This window comes from Centruroides sculpturatus, unplaced genomic scaffold (assembly GCF_000671375.1).
Source record: "Centruroides sculpturatus isolate CEXI.00-Female unplaced genomic scaffold, Cexi_2.0 scaffold400, whole genome shotgun sequence".
NCBI lineage: Eukaryota > Metazoa > Arthropoda > Arachnida > Scorpiones > Buthidae > Centruroides > Centruroides sculpturatus.
In genome coordinates, this window is record NW_019384654.1 from 513,516 (window position 1) to 533,856 (window position 20,341).

Below are 20,341 nucleotides of genomic sequence, written 5' to 3' on the forward strand. Positions count from 1 at the left end.
CAAAAATTTATATTTACAACAAAAGAATTCTCTTAGTTCTTTATTCATAAGTACTATACATTACCTCGACACGAAAATTTAATTTTTTTACACGTATTCGGGACAAAGATGAATAAATCTTTTACGTAAACAGATCAATGAAAAATAGTAAATTGCTTTTAATCACGTTTTTCGTGATTGTAAATTTGATCGAAATTTACAAAAAAATCTGGCTGGTGCGATTTTCCTGGCACTAAAACAGGAAGTTAAGGAACCTTGAAAAATTTATACTTTATAAAATTTAAATACTGTAATAACAAAAGCTTAAGAGAAGTAATTTTGTTGAATTATGATAAAAATTTCCATTTAAAAAAATATTTAAATTTAAAAAAAACACTACCACACTAGCTGAAAGTTTAAGGCCGGATGGCCGAGTGGTTACGGTGGCAGCCTACCGCTTTGGGAGGAAGAAAAGTATAATGTATAGGGACAAGCCACTACTAATAAATAATTTATATTAATTTTGAGCTACGATTTTTAAAAACCGAGCGTAAATTGGGTTTTAAATAAATCACATTGATTTAAAACAGAACTTTCAGTATATATCATTTCAAAATTCAGAAAATAAACCCAGTTTTACTTTCCCGGCTGTTATATATACAACACGGGAAAGTATTGTAATCGTTTGAAATTTGACCTTCCGAGTTTCTTACAAATCTCGATGTTTTGAGACTCCTTAAATTCAAAAAAGTAAAAAAATCTCGTGTATGTGTGTGTTGGCATTTATTTCGTTTAATATCTCAGAATGGGGTAAAGATTAAGAAATGAAATTTGGAACCAATAACTTGTATATAAGAGGGCATCGATGTTATTAAATTTTGGTGGTTAAAGGTCAAGGGGGTGGGAAGGTAGAGGGGATCGCGTGCCATATCTCTAACAAGGTCGGACTTCAAAAAATTTTACTCGTTATTGTCATTTACAATTTTTTGAAGAAATTCGTTTTTACGTTTAAAGTTAAGCTTTTAGTCTTTTTATAATAATTAATAATATAAAAGTTATTTTTAATAACGTCTTGTAACAGATGACTCCACACAATTTTTTTTAACTTTGAGCTAGTGTCATAGTGTTTTTTTCACCGAGAAATTTATCCAACTCGTTGTTGGATTTTTTTTCTCCTTGAAAGTCGAAACTTTTATGTGAAGAGTAAATCATATTTTGCATGGTTTAAAAGTATTCATTTCTAAGGGATTAGTTCAAAAAAAGGTTCATCCTCTAGCAGATCCTGCAAAGGAAGCCCCATTTTTCCATACAAACACAAACTTTTCTATTCTTTCAAAAAAAGGCCCATTATTTATAGACTATGCCAAATAAAGACTTATTTTTCTTTAAGGCTTTTCAGAAAGGGTTATGTTCGACGGTAACTTTAAAAAAGATTTATTTTTTGAATGAATATTCAAAAAAACAGTTTATTTTCTATTTGCTAGTTAAAAAATAACTTTCTGTGTGACTGGAGAAAGATTTATTTTCTACAAAATTCTTCAGAAGAAGCATCGAATTTTTATAAGGCTACTTCGAAAGAGATCTTTTTCTATAGCACTACTTCAGAAAAAAATAATAAATAAATAAATAAACCTTTAGCTGCTTTGAAAACGGATTTATTAGAGCCATTTTAAAAAAGATATCCACTTTCTCCAGAAAGTAAATTTAATCTTCCATAGGAAAAAAAATATCCTTGTATAGAATACGAGTTTAGAATAAGCGGAATAAAATGTAATGCGAATATTATAAATGTTCGATGAATCGATTAAATCCATTTGCATTAATGCTTGATATTTGGTGAGATTGCATGAACTAGATAACTTATTGGTACATCCTACGCTTTGTTTCTATGGTTACGTTAATCGCAATTGGTTTATTCGTTATTGATTTGGACTCGTATACGTCAGATAAATATCCTTGTACCAGAAATAATAACAAATATTCATATTCATAAAAGATTTTAACGTATAAAAACGCAATTTTATCCCGAATAAAACCGGTATAAACGTAACAACCGGCAGTTCGTGTTACCATTTTTAAATTTTCCACGTTTTAGGCCATTCTAAACTCTAAATAAATATGATGTACAAGTGACAAATTTAAAAAAAAAAATTATTATTATTACAAAAATTTAACGTATGTCTGTAATTTATAATAATTGATATTTTCTATTTACTTCTCCATTTTTCGAATAATTTTAAATATAAAAAAATATGAATAAAACTTGTAGCTTTGAAGCAGCTTTTTCTTCTTTCTTTTTTATTTAATGCGCCTTTCCTGTTTTCATTCTTGAATAACTCCTCCTGAAAAGTAAAATCAAGTTAAAAATGAATACAAAACACGGTTCAGTAATCAAGCTTTTACTGCTTTCTCTTTCGGTTTAACCTTTTGTTTGAATTTATTTTGCTCAACATTGTAGTTCCTTCGTCCATTTTTGCCATTCTTATCACTTTCCAGCGCACTTTTTTTATATTCGGATGCATACAAAATATAAAACTTATATAAAATAATTATATAAACGGAAAATAAAGATAACTTTATTAAAAAAAGTACAGAGAAATCAAAAATGTATGAAAATAATCACTGAAGAAAGGTCAAAGATCAAATTTGAAAAAAAACAACTTGATTAAAACAGTAAAAACTTACTAAATTAAAAAGAATAAATTATTTCTTATATTAAATTTATTTACAAAAAATTTTGTAATTCAAAACAAACTTAAATTATTTTTTTTCCTCCTTTATTTTCTTATTTTAATGCTCTCTGGAGATTACTTTTAAAATTGAAAACTTTGCACATGAATGATGCAGATGGATATCAAATTTAGCCCAAAAATTCTTTTTAGATAAAATTACATTTTTAATTTAATTAAATATATCTACAATTTTTTTTTTTTTAAATATCTTAAATTTGATTAAAGTGGTTTTATTTTTTAATATTTATCATATAGATTCAAGTAAAGTTAAAGATATTTATATTATTTTTATGCTCAAAATCAATTACATGCAACTTAATAGAATTAAAACGTTAAAGGTATTTTTTATAATAAATTTATTTAATTTAACTGTCGAGAAAAGTTGAAATGAAAGTTAAAAAAACACAATTTTCCAATGAATAATCCTTATAAAATAAATTTTAACTCAAATAAATCGTTATTTAAGAATTCACACTCGTAAAAACATTATATTTGACATTGTACAAGCTTAAATTTACTAAAAATATATATAATTTCTTTATTTTTCCGTATCGAAAGCCATCAAACGTGTCGATAAAATAACCACGTGTACGTATAAACCGACACGAGAGAAAAAAAATTCAAAATTTGATTATCCCGTAATTCTGATGCGTCGTTAAATTAAATTACGGGAATTCTTTGTTGATGAATATTTGAGTTAATTGAATTTTCGTGTCGCTTATCAGCAGAAACTAACCACTTGAAAAGTGAGAGTCACTTCCTACGTTCGACCACGACGAGATCGAAGTTCGAAATGATACTGCGCAGTCTCCGTAGCCCTTATTACGCAGATTATTTTCCTCCCTCGGCTAACGTCGTAGATTATATTGTAATAATAATTTACGTATTAAATTATGCAACGAATAAGATGTAATTAATTATAATTTAACCTCCATTCTCGTTCGCATTGTAATTCACGTCACCGACGTGGAGTGGCGTGGCGCGTATTATTTCGGGGATTACGATAATAATTATTATTTTCGGACACATTCGAATTGTCTTATAATTAACTTAAAATCGTGACGAAGTGGTCAATTTATAAAAGTAAAATATTATAAAATTTATTGGAGACACGAAACGGTCTTTATTTGTATCGACCAATGGCGTAATTGTGCTTAGAGGGGTATATTATGACGACATCGTTTATATGCAAATGAGACTAAACGTAACATTTTTGTTTTGGGGAGACGTAGATCCGCCATGATGGTGGAGAATAACGAAGTTGAGTTTCTTACGGCGTATAAACGGTAAATATATAGCAAAATAACTTATTAAAGTACGATTAATCGTTGGTTTTAGTATCGGATACTTGTAGATCGCATATATTTCGCAACGGATAAAGAAATGACCCGTCGACGACGAACGCCAAGTTGCTGCAAAACGACAAACGAACAGTCACGTGGTGTTGCAGATTTAATAGTAAAATGCATTTAAACGATAATTTTCCATTAAAATATACGCTAAACAAATATAAATCTGAATAATTTGGCAAATTGTAATAAGGATTTGGCCAGAGCGGAAGTGAATACGACAGACGACTAAATCAAACCTGGTCACGTGGTCATTCATTGTTGAAACGCGCCATTTCGAGGCGTTGTCTTGGATTCAAATAGTAATAGAGATTTTCGGCTGCGGATTTCACTTTTTGTGAAATGGATGCTGTTGCGAGGTACTATTAGGATATGTTGCTTAGTAGTTATGGCACCCGCCCTTGTAAAGGCGGTTAATATCTTGGTTAAGTACTCGTTACAGATTGATTCATTTAACAGCACGCATTGTGTCATTTACTGCCTCGTCAACGTGTGCCTCATCGATTTAATTGGCTTCGCAGCCTTACCAGTTGAGTCCACTGGTCGTTATATTTTTTGTTTCTGGATACTCTTTAGCCCGCATCCATCTAAAATAGACACTTCGGATGGGTGGAGATCAAAAGACCGAAGCCATCCGAATGGAGTAGGTGATTGCGCACCTATTTTTTGTAATCTTATGATGAATAGAGATATTTCTCCTGTACGGGACAGTATGGGTCTTCTCAGTGCAAATACGTCTTTAGATAGCGATTTTAAAGTGCGTCCCAGTTTAGAACATCAGTCTGCTTTTGGTACCGTCGAACGGGAGTTGCTGGTGATGTCTCCGAGAGAATTAGAAGACCCCTCCGATCTTACCGTCTTTGGAACTGTTTCGAATGATGTGGACCGGCGACCTCCCACCCCGCCGGAGAGCAGACCCGGCTCCGTTCCGATGGGCGGACTAAATACTCCGGCGGCAGAACTTAAGAAGATCGAAAGTCGGACCGCCGCTCTAAAGAGAAGGGCGGAAAATCTGATCAGAAGGTTACGCAGATTGGAAGCGGAAAGTGTGGAGTTTCACGTGACCAGACAGCTGCGGGCTTTTGTGGATCATCAGCAAAAGAGCTTGGGAATTTCGTGTCAGAAGAAAGCTTATCATCTATCTAATAGAGGAATTAAGGATTCTAATATTTTTAAAACAGAGTTTTTACAGAACGAAGATGTGAGAAACCTGTCGACTGCCGCTTTAGTGAAATTAGTGAGAAAGTTAGAATCTCGTGAAACCACAAAGTTACTATCGCTACACAAAGGAATACTGCTAGACGTCGAGAATCGTGTGAATAACGAAAAAGTGATTTTAAAATTTAATTCCGAAGTATCCACAGAAATGAATAGAACGGCAGGGACTTTAATATCGAATTTGAAACATCTCGAATTTTGTATGGATTCCGATGTGACGGAAAGCAGTTCGGGAGGCGAAAGTTGCAGCGAAGACGAGGACGACGGAAGTGTCGGCAAGAAAAATACTCCGCCAAGCATGTGAGTCTGCATGATTATTTTCAATAATTTTTAGTGTTGTAAATAGTACTAGTCTTAACTACAATAATTTTTGAAATTGGATCAATAGAAAGCTGTGTGAGGTTATTTATTATTCAAAAAGGTTAGTTTAAAATTGATTTGGCTTTTTACCAAACAAAAATATGTTCTAAATACATTTCTAAATTTTTTTAAATTTAGAATTTGATACAAATTACTGTAATTTTTGGTTTTATCTATAGCATAGCATTTCAAGGTAGCTATAAAAATTGACATGAAGTGTCAAGGTGAAAGTTCTTTATCGGGAGAAATGAAATAAAATAGTGGCATTTATTATAATGGATAAATATGAAAAATTTGATTTGACATTTTAGAATCTTTGCGTGATTATTGAAAGTAATATTGGAGATGAACAATTTTTACCTTCTGAAAACACTTTTTATTGATGTTATTATGTGTACAGAACAAAGAAATTTTCGAGATCTTTTTGTTTGTAATTTATGACTATTAAAGATTTATAATTGAAGATTTAAAATTTTCAGAATAATTCTAAAATATTTCTGTAAAAGGGATTTATATTTTTTCATTTTTTGTTTTAAAAAATTTTTTGTCATCACTTATTCCAAAACCAGAAGTTTGTATAAATTTCAACAGCATTAGTAATATCTAAACAAACTATTTGTGAAATTTTTGTCTTTTGTGTAATGTTGGTTTTCAGATACTTTACATGCTGTGCTGTAGCTAAATGGCAATTAAAAATATCTTACGATCCTTGATCTCTATACAGTGTATTTTAAACTGTTCATATTTGAATATTCAATTCTGAATGAATCTTAATTCTTTAATTGGTAGATTGGCATCATAAGTCTTTTTTTTTTTTTTAATAATTATTTTGTAATATGGTAAAACACGACTAAAACAATTAAATGAGAATTTTGATTTTTACTGAATATATTAATGTAATTAATGCCTCTAGAGTTGCCTTCTGTGATCTATTTTTAAATTAAAGTTCAATAAACCTGCATTATGCAATTAAGAATTTTTATTGGATTTTTTTGGCTGTTGAAGTATACCGATGTTTTTTGCTAAATATTATAGAATAAATTATTCTTTAAGTAATTATTTAGTATGCTTGCTTGTTCATATAATGTAGTCCAGTTTTTTTATTTTCATAAAATTAATCAAAAGAAGATAGTTTGATCCTCTTTTTAATTGAAAGAGGATTTAAAAATTTGAAGAACTTGCAATTAGTTTTCTTTAAATTTCAGTTTGAATTTATTGATTATAAATGTGTTCCCTGACTTATTGACAATAAATGTATGACGTCGGTATTTGAATTATGAGCTTTTAATATTTGTGTTCGTATTGATCGGAAGGAAAGATGGTAGAATACAAAGATATGAATAGAGTACAATAATTAAACATAATTATAAAATATTTTAAGTTTTGGTTACAGAATGTTAAATTTAGCATGAAATGTAGGTATGCATTGAATACATAAAGACTGAGTAAATTGTTGATGAAAAGCTGAGCAATAAGATTTTTTTTATTTTAAACATAGAAACCATATGTTAATAAAGAATGAACCATTTAAAATAATATAAAAATAGTGAGAATTGAATTATCCTTCACATTTAATATCTATTCTTAACATTTTCTCTGAGATTAATACTAATTTTGAATTTAAATATTTTTAGAAACTTCTAAATATATGGAATAGTTGCATCAGCAAATTTAAAATATTGATACAATTTTAATTGAAGATGACAATGTTAATTTTCAGAAACTAATCACTTATCTACATATCAGGAAGAACTTAATCTGTCATCAAAATATGTAAAACATCATTTTTTTTTTTTCATCCATTTATTTGGGTCAACTTTCTAAATCCTTTCCATTCCAATCATTTAAGATACTTTCTTTTGTCATTTTGTTCTGTTTCGTCTTACTATATTCTTCTTTCTTCAAGATCCTTTCAGTTATTTTATCCTCTCCATTCCTATAAATTATGTGTTCACTTTAAGATTGAATTTTTGTATATTTTATACAGAAATGCAATCTTAAATAAATTTTTCTAATCATGATGACTTTAGAGTCTTTTTTTTATTTCACATATTTATTTAAACATTGCATTATCTTTTGTACTCTCTGCTCTTGACATTTAGAGACAACATATTTTGAATTAAATATATCTTAAAATTGTGTAAGGCATTAATTCTTCCAAATAACTTTTTATTCTGAAGTTTGATAAAAATTCAATTGAAGATTAATAATCTCCACTGAATAGCATTTTGTGAAAATATTAAACAGAAAGCTGTTTTCATTGTGTTATCTTTTAATTAAAATGAATATTTTAATTAAAAGATATTTTATTTGAATATTTTTATTTATATATATATAACTAGCTTACCCGTTGCGCATTGCTGCGATCTCAGAAGAAAGGAAATTCAAGCAAACTCGTTATGATAAAAGTCAATTTACATTTTATCGTTTTTATTGAAACTTATTATTATTATTCATTTTCATCGGGAAAACATTTCAAAGTGTCGTTTCAATTCTATTTATTTATTGGAGTGCTTTGTGGATACACGATATTTTTTGTTTTTCCGTCTGGTGCGTACACGAATAAATCGGAAGGTTTTTCGACGCGTGAGTTGGCCACATACAGTTGTCCATGCGAGAAGCACGGATTCTCCAAATTTAGCCCCCACACTCGCAGCGATTGTCAGAAGTGCGATATTCCCCATTTTTATATATATTTTTAAATCTTTATAATTTTAATTATTTAATTGCTCCTTCCTCTCTTCCTTGGCATGTTGTGAAATTTCTGATAGTTGGATAATAAACCGTTTTATTGTAATTTGTCTTTTTAAATTATTTTGAGTCGATATTAAAATTTGGAAAAGGGGGATCCCTAGATCGGTAAAATAGGCGAATTTCCTCCTACAACTTCGGTTGTTGTTCGGGATACAGTTAAGGTTTTAACGAAGTTCGAACGAATACATAATTAACAAAAAAAAAGTTGAAATAAAGTGATTAAACAAAAATTATTACAAATATCGTAAATAACAAATGCATATATAGAGATATTTTTTGGAGGGGGGGAAATGGTCTTCACAATTTGAAATTGATCGAACACACAGAACACACAGTGCTCGTATACACTCGCGCCATCTATCGTAGGATAAATGTACTTCGTGGGAGTGTATTAAAAAACTTTCCAAAGTTTCATGGCAATCGGATAAACGGTGTGGTAATGCATGAAGGACAGACACATACACGCACACATTCATTTTTATATATATAGATTGAGACTTCACAATATTTAATGTTGTGAAGAAAAAGTATTTTTATATTATAAACTATAATTATATTGACACAAATGTTAACTTAATTATGTATAGTTATTAAGAATAAGCCAAATATTTTGACTTTGTTAATTTTCAGTATAACAAAATTAAATACAGAAAAATGAAAGTGGCAAAGTATCAATAGTTTAAGTTTATAGATTTACTCTTTTGTTAAAACTGGTTATTGTTCTCTTAGCACATTTCTAATTTAACTATATTATTATTATGAGGATTTTTGTATACATCACATATTTATGTCTTCTTGATTTTGAACTTTTTTTATGAATAACAAAATAGATATTTTAATTTTTTATGCTTTTAGTGTCCTGCTCTGTTAATATTCTGTTTAACATTTGTACCATATACTGTAGCATTGTTGATCTCACCATTGATTTGTATAATTGTTTACTTAATCACGTTAATAGTTGTTATACATTATATTTGTCTTGATTCATTTTATATCCAATTAATGTTAATGTTTATCAGTCTCTATTATGTAACACTAACTCTAGATATTGAAATTTTCCATATATTATTCTGGTTTTAAAATTTTACCAAAATATTTTTATTTCATTGATCATTAAAGTTAAATACTATAATATATATTCAGTTTGTTCTATTGATTTTTAGTCTTACTGCATACAAAATCTCATTTTACCGCTCTAGTTTAGTGTTCACTTCTCTCTTGAACTATCAATCAATATCATACCACCTGCAAACAATATATGGCTGCAGAATATCTTCTTGTACAGCAGCAATCAGTTCATTGAACATGAAAAAGAATATGAACCTGAAACATGTGATGCAGACTTACTGTAAAGGAATATTCAAGTACATCAGATACTTTTCATTGTTTAATTCTAATATATCTATATACAATGTCTTTCCCTTAATGATCACCAGATTGTTACATGTACTGTCAGCCTAGAGTAGGTATTTGACAAAATTTGAAGATTTGTAGAATCTTCTGGTTCTTTCTCTGGTTTTCTCCTTTATTTACCACAATAAAAATGGTTTCTATTGTTCTGATTATAAAATTATTTTTAGTAATTGTTAATATCTCAAAAGTTGACCATATATATGTTTTATAATGCAATTTATTGCTCATTCACTCTTTCATGTATTAATGTCAGAAGTGACTAATTTCTAATTCTTTGCAAAAAAATAAGGTTTTTATACTATCTGAAAATAATTTTTATTTTCTAATTTCAATAAGTTTGTTAATTTTCCTTTTTTTTTTTTTTTTACTTTCATTTATATATTTTTTTGAAGTGTGTTGACAATGCAGAATGTGTTTTTGTTTGTTTTTTCTTTTTTCTTATGAATATTTCAATTTTTCTTGATCAATTCTATAAGTTTTGTTTTTATTTCTATGCTTAGTCAAACTGTCAAAGATAGAAAATTGATAATTTTTTTTGTATCTTGTTTTTACTCATGAGAAACTGGAAGATAAATTGATATATTTTTAATATTTTTGAAAAATAATTAATTTAATCAACTCTGGTTTGAAAATAATAAATTCTATGTAGTAAAAATTGAAAAAAAATTGATTACTATAAATTAGCTGAATAAGCTTTAATTTCAGAAATATTATTTATAAAGATTTTATAGTCATGAAAACTGCTTTCTATTTCTAAGAATCCAAATATGTTTAAGTTGACTATAAAATATAGAAATTCATATTTGTATTTTGATATCAGATATACATTAAAATATAGCCAAATCATTATAGAAGTTTCAGTAATTTAGTTCTAATCATATTATGAAATTATAATTCTTTGGTCATAATTCATTTGTGCAGGAATGAATTGAGAAATTTATAAGAACTAATATAGAAATACAAATGTACATATGATAGAGTCAAAAATTTCTACTTAATATAGTATGGCTGCTGTTTATTCAGTTTCTATGTACAGTATAGCGTCCTTTTAATCCAAAAAATTTCTAATTGAGCTAATTACTACTACATATTACTAAGAAAGTAGTAATGAAGTACATCTGTGAAGATTTTTCTGAATTATTGACATAATGATAAATGATACATCCCATGTTTACATCAACTATGTTTTAATCAAAATGTTTTTGAAAAAACTAATTCAAATAAAAATTTGAATTTAGAAAGAAAATAAAAGTTTTTTTATGCATAAATACAAGGTGATATTTATCAACATGTATTTAGGAAGTTGGTTACATCACTCATTTGGAAATGTTTTAATTATCATTGCATGTTGTGTTAGTAGTCAATAACAGATGTGAAATTTCAGTAAAATATCAAAGAAGATACCATTAAAATATTCTGCTAATATTTTCATATGCCAGTTTAGTAATTAAAACGTATCTAAACGTGTCAAGCTCAAAAGCAAAAAATAAAAATAAAAAAAATTCAATTGGGTGTAATGATTTTAGCTTAGGAAAAATTCACATTGTGATGTTACTAAGTTATCATATAATTTACAGTAAAGCATTTATTGAAATAATATGCTTATTTAGAGTGGTTTTAGATTTCCTGTAATATATTATGAAACTAAATAATTTGAAATTTACTATTTTTTTTATAGATTACTTTATTTTTATGGGTACAGTACTTGAAAGGAAATTTATATAATACAGTACTTAGTAAATGATAAGTATTATATAAATTTCCTTTCAAGTACTGCATTTTATATTGGTATGAATTTTGCATAATTGAGTATCACTTAAGTTCGGTGTTGCATCTCATATCTCTAGTAGGGTTTGACTTAACAACGATTTTACTCTATTAGCATTTACAAATTTTTATGAAACTTGTCCCTACACTCAAAATTAAGCTTTTTGACATTTTATAATAATTAAAAATATAAAAAGTTCTTTTTAATAAAAGATTGTAGCAGGTGGTGCTACCAAATGTTGCTGGGAAAGTTAAGCAACTCATTGCTGGAATTTTTTCTTGTTTAATTATCAAGGAATGTTTGATTTTTGCTGTTCCAGTTTATAATCTGTCTCATTTTTGTAATCTTGTTAGTTTGTTATTACAAAAAATTATAAAATACAGATAGACATTAAATGTAATTATGTATAGGAATTTAGTCTTTTGCGTAATTGTAGAATTTTATGTGAAAAATTTCTCAAGCAATTCCTGTCTACATGAAAAATTATTTTATAAAATATATTTGGTTGATTATCTCATTATTAATAATGCGATTGTTATTTTTCTGCTTCATTCAAAATTTTACAAGAACAGTTTGGATAACCAGAGTTGAATAATATGGACTGTTTGGTAAATTCAGTACACTGGATTTGGATGCATTAATGTGTACAAGATATTGATAATTATTTCTTTGTTAGACTTACTTATTGGAACATAATGACTTAAAAAATATAATAAAATACTTATTTACAGTTATAGTTATTAAAGTGAATGTATAGCTACAATTACAATTAAAAATTTATTGTATTAATTGAGGAAGGTCACCAGAACTTAGAGTACCTCATGATTTGTGAAATGAACTGATGAATACTATGATCTCTTGTCTTTAACGAAGCACACTTTTACTTATTTATTCTGTCTATCCTGGATAATGTGGAACATCTGTTAAATCAGTTTTGGTTAATCAGGACTACTGTAATAAAATATATATTAGCAATATGAATTTGTTTCTATAGAAAGCTTTCATGGATATTACATTCTGGAAGAAAATGTTATATTTTAAACTTTTTTTCCTACTTTTGAAATAATTCTGGAGCTTTGAAATGTCTAAGAATATATTTTAGATTGTTCTCTGTGTAAAACAGTTTCCAGTAAAATAAGCAAGATAAACAAATCGAAACAATAAACTGATTACTCAGATATTGTAATATAATGTTGGTAAGAACATGTGAAATACAAAAAGATAATACTTTAAAAAAGAATAAAATGTACAAAAGTAAAATTTGCACATAACAATGAAATGAGAAGATCATAAAAGTAATAGTTTTTTCTATGTGCATAGTATTATTGTATAAATGTTTTCACAGAGAAATTTATATCTTCTAAAATCTAAATTCAAAAGATCTTTCACTAAAGCTGCTGTTTTCTGAAATCCAGTAAAAAAGGGGAGGTTAGACTTGAAATGTTTAATCTGCAGAGGAAGGAGTATGTAGTCAATTGAGTTCCATATAGAAATTATGGAAACACTGAGAGGTATAATGTAGTTGTAAAAAACCATTAAAATATTTAAGTATATATTTGATCAAAATATATCAAAATATAGGTGCTTCATACTTCAAATTAATTAAGTCATTCCAAGAGGCTGTTTTGTACTCTGAATTGTTTAAGTCCAAATTAGTTTTTTCCAGTAGGAATAATGGAAAGTGAATTAACCCATTTTCAGGTCCTAAACAATACCCATTTTAATAAACAGTAAATACACATAATTTAAGGTAGAAATAACACAATTAAATTCCCTAAATAAATTAAAAACATGCAAACAAATAAAATATATAAATACTGTGTAATGAAATGAAAATTGCATTAGCGAGGAGTGATGTCCTGTTTCTTAAAGTCACTAATGCAGCTTGCTTGGCTTTCTCACAAACAATCCTCTTGGTTATAACACCAGCCAATTTTTTCTCATTATCCACACAAGGAAGAGTTTTTCCATCTCAATAACATGTGGTTTCCTGAAGGTCAATATTATCACACCTTTAGCCACATTTGTAACATTTATTGCTTCCTCACTCTTAAGAATGGCACATACCATCAACTTTGGCATCTTAAACATGGACAGTAGAACCGCCACACTTGTACCTCTTTTAAGCTTTGCATTAAGTTCTTTTTTTCAACTCGATTGTCGATACATGGCTTCCTCTTAGGCTTCATTGCATTCATACACTTTTTGGATGTTTTGGTTATATAAATAACCTACACATCTTTATCTCAACACTGGAGAATACTAACAAAAACTCTTCTTAACCTGTTACTGGTGCATTCTCCTTCTGTAAAATTGTAACCAACAAAAAATAGCTCTTTACTAACATTTTTGAACCCCAACGACGGTTCTTCAGGTATTTTTGAATCTCTGATGGAAATGCAGCTCGTAAAACATCAAATTCGAAAATACGTACAGTACATTCAAATGCACGCTTCCCGTTTACGTCTTTGTCATGCGCAGTCAATTCCAATATGGCTATCATAAATTACTGTTCATAAGCACCTGCCATACTACTGATAAAATAATCTCTTCTTTATGATTGTTGCATTGCAAAACGTTAGTAAAGAGCTATTTTTTGTTGGTTACGATTTTATAGGAGGAGGAGAATGCACTGGTAACAGGTTAGGAAGAGTTTTTATATAAATAACCCCTTGCCTATTAACCATAATACCAAAAATAAAGCAAAAAAACAAAAATCACTGAAATCATGAGTGTAAGGCAACAGGTATTTTCACAGTGCGAGTAAGAGATGACTTGTATGCACAACAGATGGCATTTAATAATTTTGCACTATAATGAAAGTGTTGTGGTTATTATTGTTTAATGAGTATCAACTTTTCTTTTAAGACATCTAGCAATAAAATTTCAAATGCACAAACATTTTTGAGTCACTTAATGACTTATCTTCAGGTTCACACATGGAACAGACCTCATGTGTGGGCATTCCATCTGATCTAAGAAGCATTACCTGTTATCTTGCAATAAACCAAAAATTCCATTAGTGTTTTAATATGAATCTCCATTCTCTGGAAATAGATCCTATCTTTTATTGATGCTCTCTCCTTATTGCTGGCTCTGTATATCTCCATAATCTCTAATTTTTGTCCTTGACTTGCTGAATTATTTTAGCACCAGCTCAATTGATGGAATTGCCTTCCTTAGCTGTGAATGCAGCATTGTTTGCATTTGCAGTTGAAGAAAGCACAATAAATTTGGTTTATTTTGAGGTAATGCTTGCTTTTTAAATCAGATGGAACATCCATGCAAGGTCTATTTCATATATTTGAAATTGAAGATGAGTCGTTAGGTAACTTGAAAGCATTTAAATATAATTAAAAATCAGATTAACAGATGTTTAAGGCCAAATGATCTGCCACGTTTTATCAGGCTATAATATAACTACTATTTAATAAAGGTTTGACAAGGCCTTAGGCCCTGTACACACTAGGCGTTTTTCAACGCGCGTTAGCTCGGCGTTTGACGAGCGTTTAGCGGAGCGTGCGCACTGGGTGATTGCTTGTATGTGGCTCCTCTATCGTCGCTATAAAAAACGACGGCAGAGGCAAAGAGAATTTTGGGTGCACCCAATATTACGAGATAGACTGACGCATGAAATGTTTGCGACGTTGTATCCAAAACTAAGACAAAATAAATTTAAGTTTTTTAATTCTTTTAAAATATCTATAAAATCCTTTGACGATGGTTGGTCTCTTTTAGATATCATCAATAAATAGATCAGTATCGAAATGATCGTTTTCCATTTCAGCACATATATCTCAAAGCGCTCGGCTGACGCCCGCAAAACGCGCGATCGCATGTACGGTAACATGGCAGCACATATATCTCAAAGCGCCCGTAAAGCGCTCGCAAAACGCGCGTTTTAACAAAAATCTATAAGCGCTCGCAAAACACGCGTTTAACGCGCGCTTGGCTTTTGAGTGTGTACGGCTACATAGAACTCTTGGTTCTTTTAAACGCGCGTTTAACGCGCGTTGAAAAACGCCTAGTGTGTACAGGGTCTTACTGGAGGCAAAGATATGATGGAGGACTGAGTAGTGTAATTAGCAATACATCTGTATGGTATGTGGAGTTACAGGTTAGTCTCACTCAGGGCCAATTCTTTTCTTCCAGAACTTTCTAAATTAAAAATTAACATTAAATTTTTTCTATATTTAATAAATTTATCAAGGGATTGTACCTAATGCCTATCTCCTAGGCAAAATTTTTAGTTAATAATTATTAAATAGTTACCATCTTATAGGTCAGGGATGGCAAACCTTTTTGAGTTTGCATGCCACATAGTAAGCATATTAAGCATACTTTTCTTTTAAAATGTTTATGCCTGCAGAAGTTTTAGACTTCGAGTAACTATATTTAAATTTGGCCAAATGGCCGAGCAGTCAAAGTGGTAGCTATCGCTCTTGTAGACCCGAGATCAAAACCCCAGAAAATTTTAAGGTGGGTATCCATTCTTCACCACCCGGCTGTCCCATTGTGGACTTGCTAAATAAAAAAGCCCTCTTAGTACCCACAGGATGAAAAGAGCTTTAAAAAACTATATTTAAATAAATAAAATAATATGCTGTAATTAGAGTAAATGTAAAGAACGTGATTGAAAAAGATGATAAACCGAAATCATATAATTTGTTACGTGCCAGATGATTTCTTCGATGTGCCACAGGTTCGCCACCTCTGTTATAGGTCAATATAATTTGGCCTTAACATTTGTTCATTTGAAATTTTACTACTGGATGGAGTAAAGATTGTTACTGTTTAATTTACATTCAGTTTGCACTGTGTCATTTATTGATGTTCATTAAAAAGTAATTATACTTAATTACAAAAAAAAGTAACCTTAACATTAGATTAGATTTTCTTTATTGCTTTTAAAGTGATTAAATGGATTACAGTCTTTAGGAAATGCCATTTGAACAAAACAAAAAAATGTAATTTATGAATGCATATTTATTTCAATTATAATGACTAATAAGGCTAAAATTATTCTTCACTAAGAATTTAATCTGTTCAAGTAATTTGGTTATAAAATTGTTTTCAGGTTAGAAATAAAAAAAACTTGTACTTGATAGAGATGATAATGTCCCACTATTTTTTCATACAGAACATTGGTTAAAATGACATTTAATTAATTAAATTAATTAATAAAAGTTAAAAAAACAGATTTTAATTTTTCCAGGCACATAAAACTAATTAAATAAATTAAATAATAATTTTAGAATTATAGCCGTTTCTAGCCCAATAATATTTGGCTTTGGTTGATGTATAGCTTTAAACGTATTGGGTGTAGTAAGGATGTTTGATTATTTACGCACAAAACATTATGTAATTGTAAATGTATTGTCATGGATTATTTTTAAGAAAAATATGAAATTTTAACTTGTTTGTTTTTCTAAATAAGAGAGTATATTTTATAATGCTTGCATTAGATTATTGCTATTAAAGTCATTCTTGAGCTATTTCTGGTTCATTTTCATGACTAAAAATGTATGTATTAGATAAATGCCTGGTGTGCTATACTATATTCGTTAACATGTTTTGCTTGAAAATGCTTTTACTTTGTATAGAATTTAATAGTTAAAATAATCTCAAAAAGTTTGTTTTAAATATGGAAATTTGATGATGGCCTTTGAACATTGGGATAAGGTTTATAAATTTATATATTTCTAACAGTGTTATAATTATACATATATGCATATACATAAAAAACAAAAAATGCAATAAAAAATCAATAAACTATTATTATTTAATTTCAATTTTAGAAAATCCTGTTTGTGAATATTAATCTCCACAGGTTCTGCAGCATTTTGCCATCTTAATTAGCTTTTGAGTGAACAGGATTTTTTTTAGAAATGGAGATGATTGCATAATCAGCTTTTGACTTAGTAATGACCTTTTGATTTGTATTTATTATGTAGTTCATGTTGCAAAATATTTGTAATGGTGTAACTCCTCATTGAAATATGTTTTTTAAAATTTAAAATGTGATCTTTTATTATATTTTGTATCACATTTTATTTTTTTAAAGCATAATGTATTTAGCTAATATTAAAGCATTTAAAAAATTTTTAGACTTGTCAAATATTTCCTTCAAACAAATATGAAGGTATGTTCAAATAGTTTTCAGATTCACAAGTCAGCTTGTGTAAGATTACTTAATGCATTGGAAGTGAATTAGCAATGACTATGAAAGATTTAGAATGAGGGATAAAAAGAATGTTCTTAGTTTAAAAAAAATTGACCAAAAACAAACATTAATTTTTGTTATTTGTTTTATCATTACAATGTCCAATGCATATTACCATTGATGTGTCTGCATCCTAATGACAAATTCCATGAATGATTTTTCCAACTTTCTTTTAAGTACTTGTAATTGATTCAGGCTTACAATTTAATTGAAATCATGTATTATTTCTGTGGTGTGATGCTGAAGCACAACTTCTATAAATACTTACAAAAATTTTTTAACATCATCTATGCCAGATTAATCTGATTGGCAGAGTAACAGGGCTTTTCAAAAGTCACCCATTCAAGTTATCTTTTATTGTTTTTTTGATATTTATAACCTGTTTTCTAAATTTGACATTTTAATAAGTTGGAGTTAACAATAATTTTTAAAATTTCAATCACAAGGGTGTTTAATTCCTAAAGTTATTAGTTTAAAGCTTATGTTACAGGCAATTTTTGTATATGAATGAACTGATAAACTGAGTTTTCAGCATGCATTGAATTAAGTTGTGTAACACTTCACTTTTTTGGAAAAATCCACCATTAACATATATAATTACTGTTCTCTCATCTAAACCCAATGTATTAATTAAACCAAATGAAGTGCCAAATTATCAGGCTTTTATATAGCTAATTTAATAATTTTTCACTTCATTTGGTTTAACTGATTGATTGGGTTTAGAGATGATATGATGATATACATATCCTCTGCCAGGGTAAAAGCAAAAACTGACTGAGTGCCATAGAGTGAATTATATGCAAGGGCCTAGAAGTCATCTCCAGTTGGTGCCATGAGTAACCAGTATGGTAATATTTAAAATAATAATTCTGGAAGCAAAAATCGGACGGAGGTCTGGGTAGCTTAACTAGCTATGCATATGCACAGTAAGCAAGAGTTGTAGGTTTGAGTCCTACTTCAGGCACATTCTTTTCTTTTGGAAAATTTGAAATTAAAAATTAATTTATTATAATTATTAAAATTAACATGAGATTGCAGTGTAACCTTACCTATCTCTAGACAAATTAATTAGTTTCTAATCATTAACTTATCCCTATACCAGTAATTTGGCTCTTCATTTGGTTTTACTAAGTCCTGTTTAATTATACAAATATTCATGGGAGTTTGATCTTTATAATTATTTTTTAGGTAATTTTAGCAAATTTATTTTACCTTTCAGTTTTTTTGAAATGATAATTACATCAAAATCAGTATAAGGCTCACAAGGCTTACTATGTTAAGTAGTCTTTGCGGTCAGTAGTAAATTTTAGACTTGAAGTAAACACTTCTAATAGTTAGGAAAATAAAACTTTCTGGAATAATAATCAGTTATAATTTAGTATTAGGTGAAGTAGTAATAGTATTTATGATGATGTTATATAAAGATTATTTTATCATCCTTATTGAAATTTATTATGTTCTATGTCCAGGTCTGTTTGTTGCTGGATGTTCAATCTAATGATGAGATAAGAAATATCTCAAAATATTTAATCAAAATAAACTTTTAGCTTCTTGAACTGTATAATGTTACGTTTGTTTTGAGATTTTTAAAGACACACAGTATTTACTTGAAGAGTTTGTGTACCCTTGAGTAATGTTTGCATCCCAGTTATTACGCTAATGGTTTAAAAAAAACTTGTTAAGTTTGTAATAAATTTGTCAAATTTTACTAATTTGTGATTATAAAACAATAGCAAACTTCACTTTTGCTGTTTTCTGGCATTCAATATGGAGGCACTCAATTTACAAGTCCATGTGGTATTAAAAATACAGAGGGAGGGAAAAAATTGTTTTATATATCTCATAAAGATAACTTTTATCTGTAATTTGTAGTAATATACTTTCATCAAATTAGTAAGTTGATTCATTATAAAGTAAGACTTCTTTGCCTTGTTTAATTCAAGTAAAGGTGAAAAAGGCTAATAGATCAACAGCTCAAACTATGAGGTAATATTGTTAAAAAGATTATTTAATGCCAGTCTCAGTTATACGTTTACTTTATTTATTCTCATTTTTGTAAAATTAGTCACACCATAACATTTAATGCTTGTTATCCATAACAATCATCTATAGATGCTCATTATATTAAGCAAACTCATACAGTTGATAAGTGAAATTTATTACTGGCAAAGTAAGCAAAATGCTTAGTAACTGGAAGCATACCAGACTTTGTGCATTGCATCATCATATTCGTTTTGAATAAACCCTATACTGTGACTTTGTTGTGATTTTTAAGGGAAAAATGCAGATTATACAAGTAAATATGGTATTTTATTTTTTTGTTATAACTAGTTCGTTTGACTCTTTAAAGCATCCTATGTTAGTGTAACAGGAAAAAGTCAATACAGTGGTACCTCAGGTTACGAACGCCCCAGCATACGAAATTTTCAGGATACGACATGAAATTCGAACATATTTTTGCTCCACGATACGAACAAAAACTCACCATACGACGTTACATTAGTTCGCATTTTTCATTTGTTTTTCTTACTACAGTTATTTTTTT

At 28.9% G+C, this 20,341-nt stretch overlaps 1 protein-coding gene across 1 annotated transcript in view; it reads left to right on the forward strand.

Annotated features, from left to right (window-relative positions):
• Positions 1–3,900: 3,900 nt before the first annotated feature.
• LOC111626385 (KAT8 regulatory NSL complex subunit 1-like) overlaps positions 3,901–20,341 on the forward strand; it is a 58,051-nt gene continuing 41,610 nt past the window's right edge. The window contains exon 1 of the mRNA XM_023369741.1: positions 3,901–5,578. Coding sequence (XP_023225509.1) covers positions 4,407–5,578 — 1,172 coding nt within the window. The 5' untranslated portion in view covers positions 3,901–4,406. The remainder of the gene's footprint in view (positions 5,579–20,341) is intronic.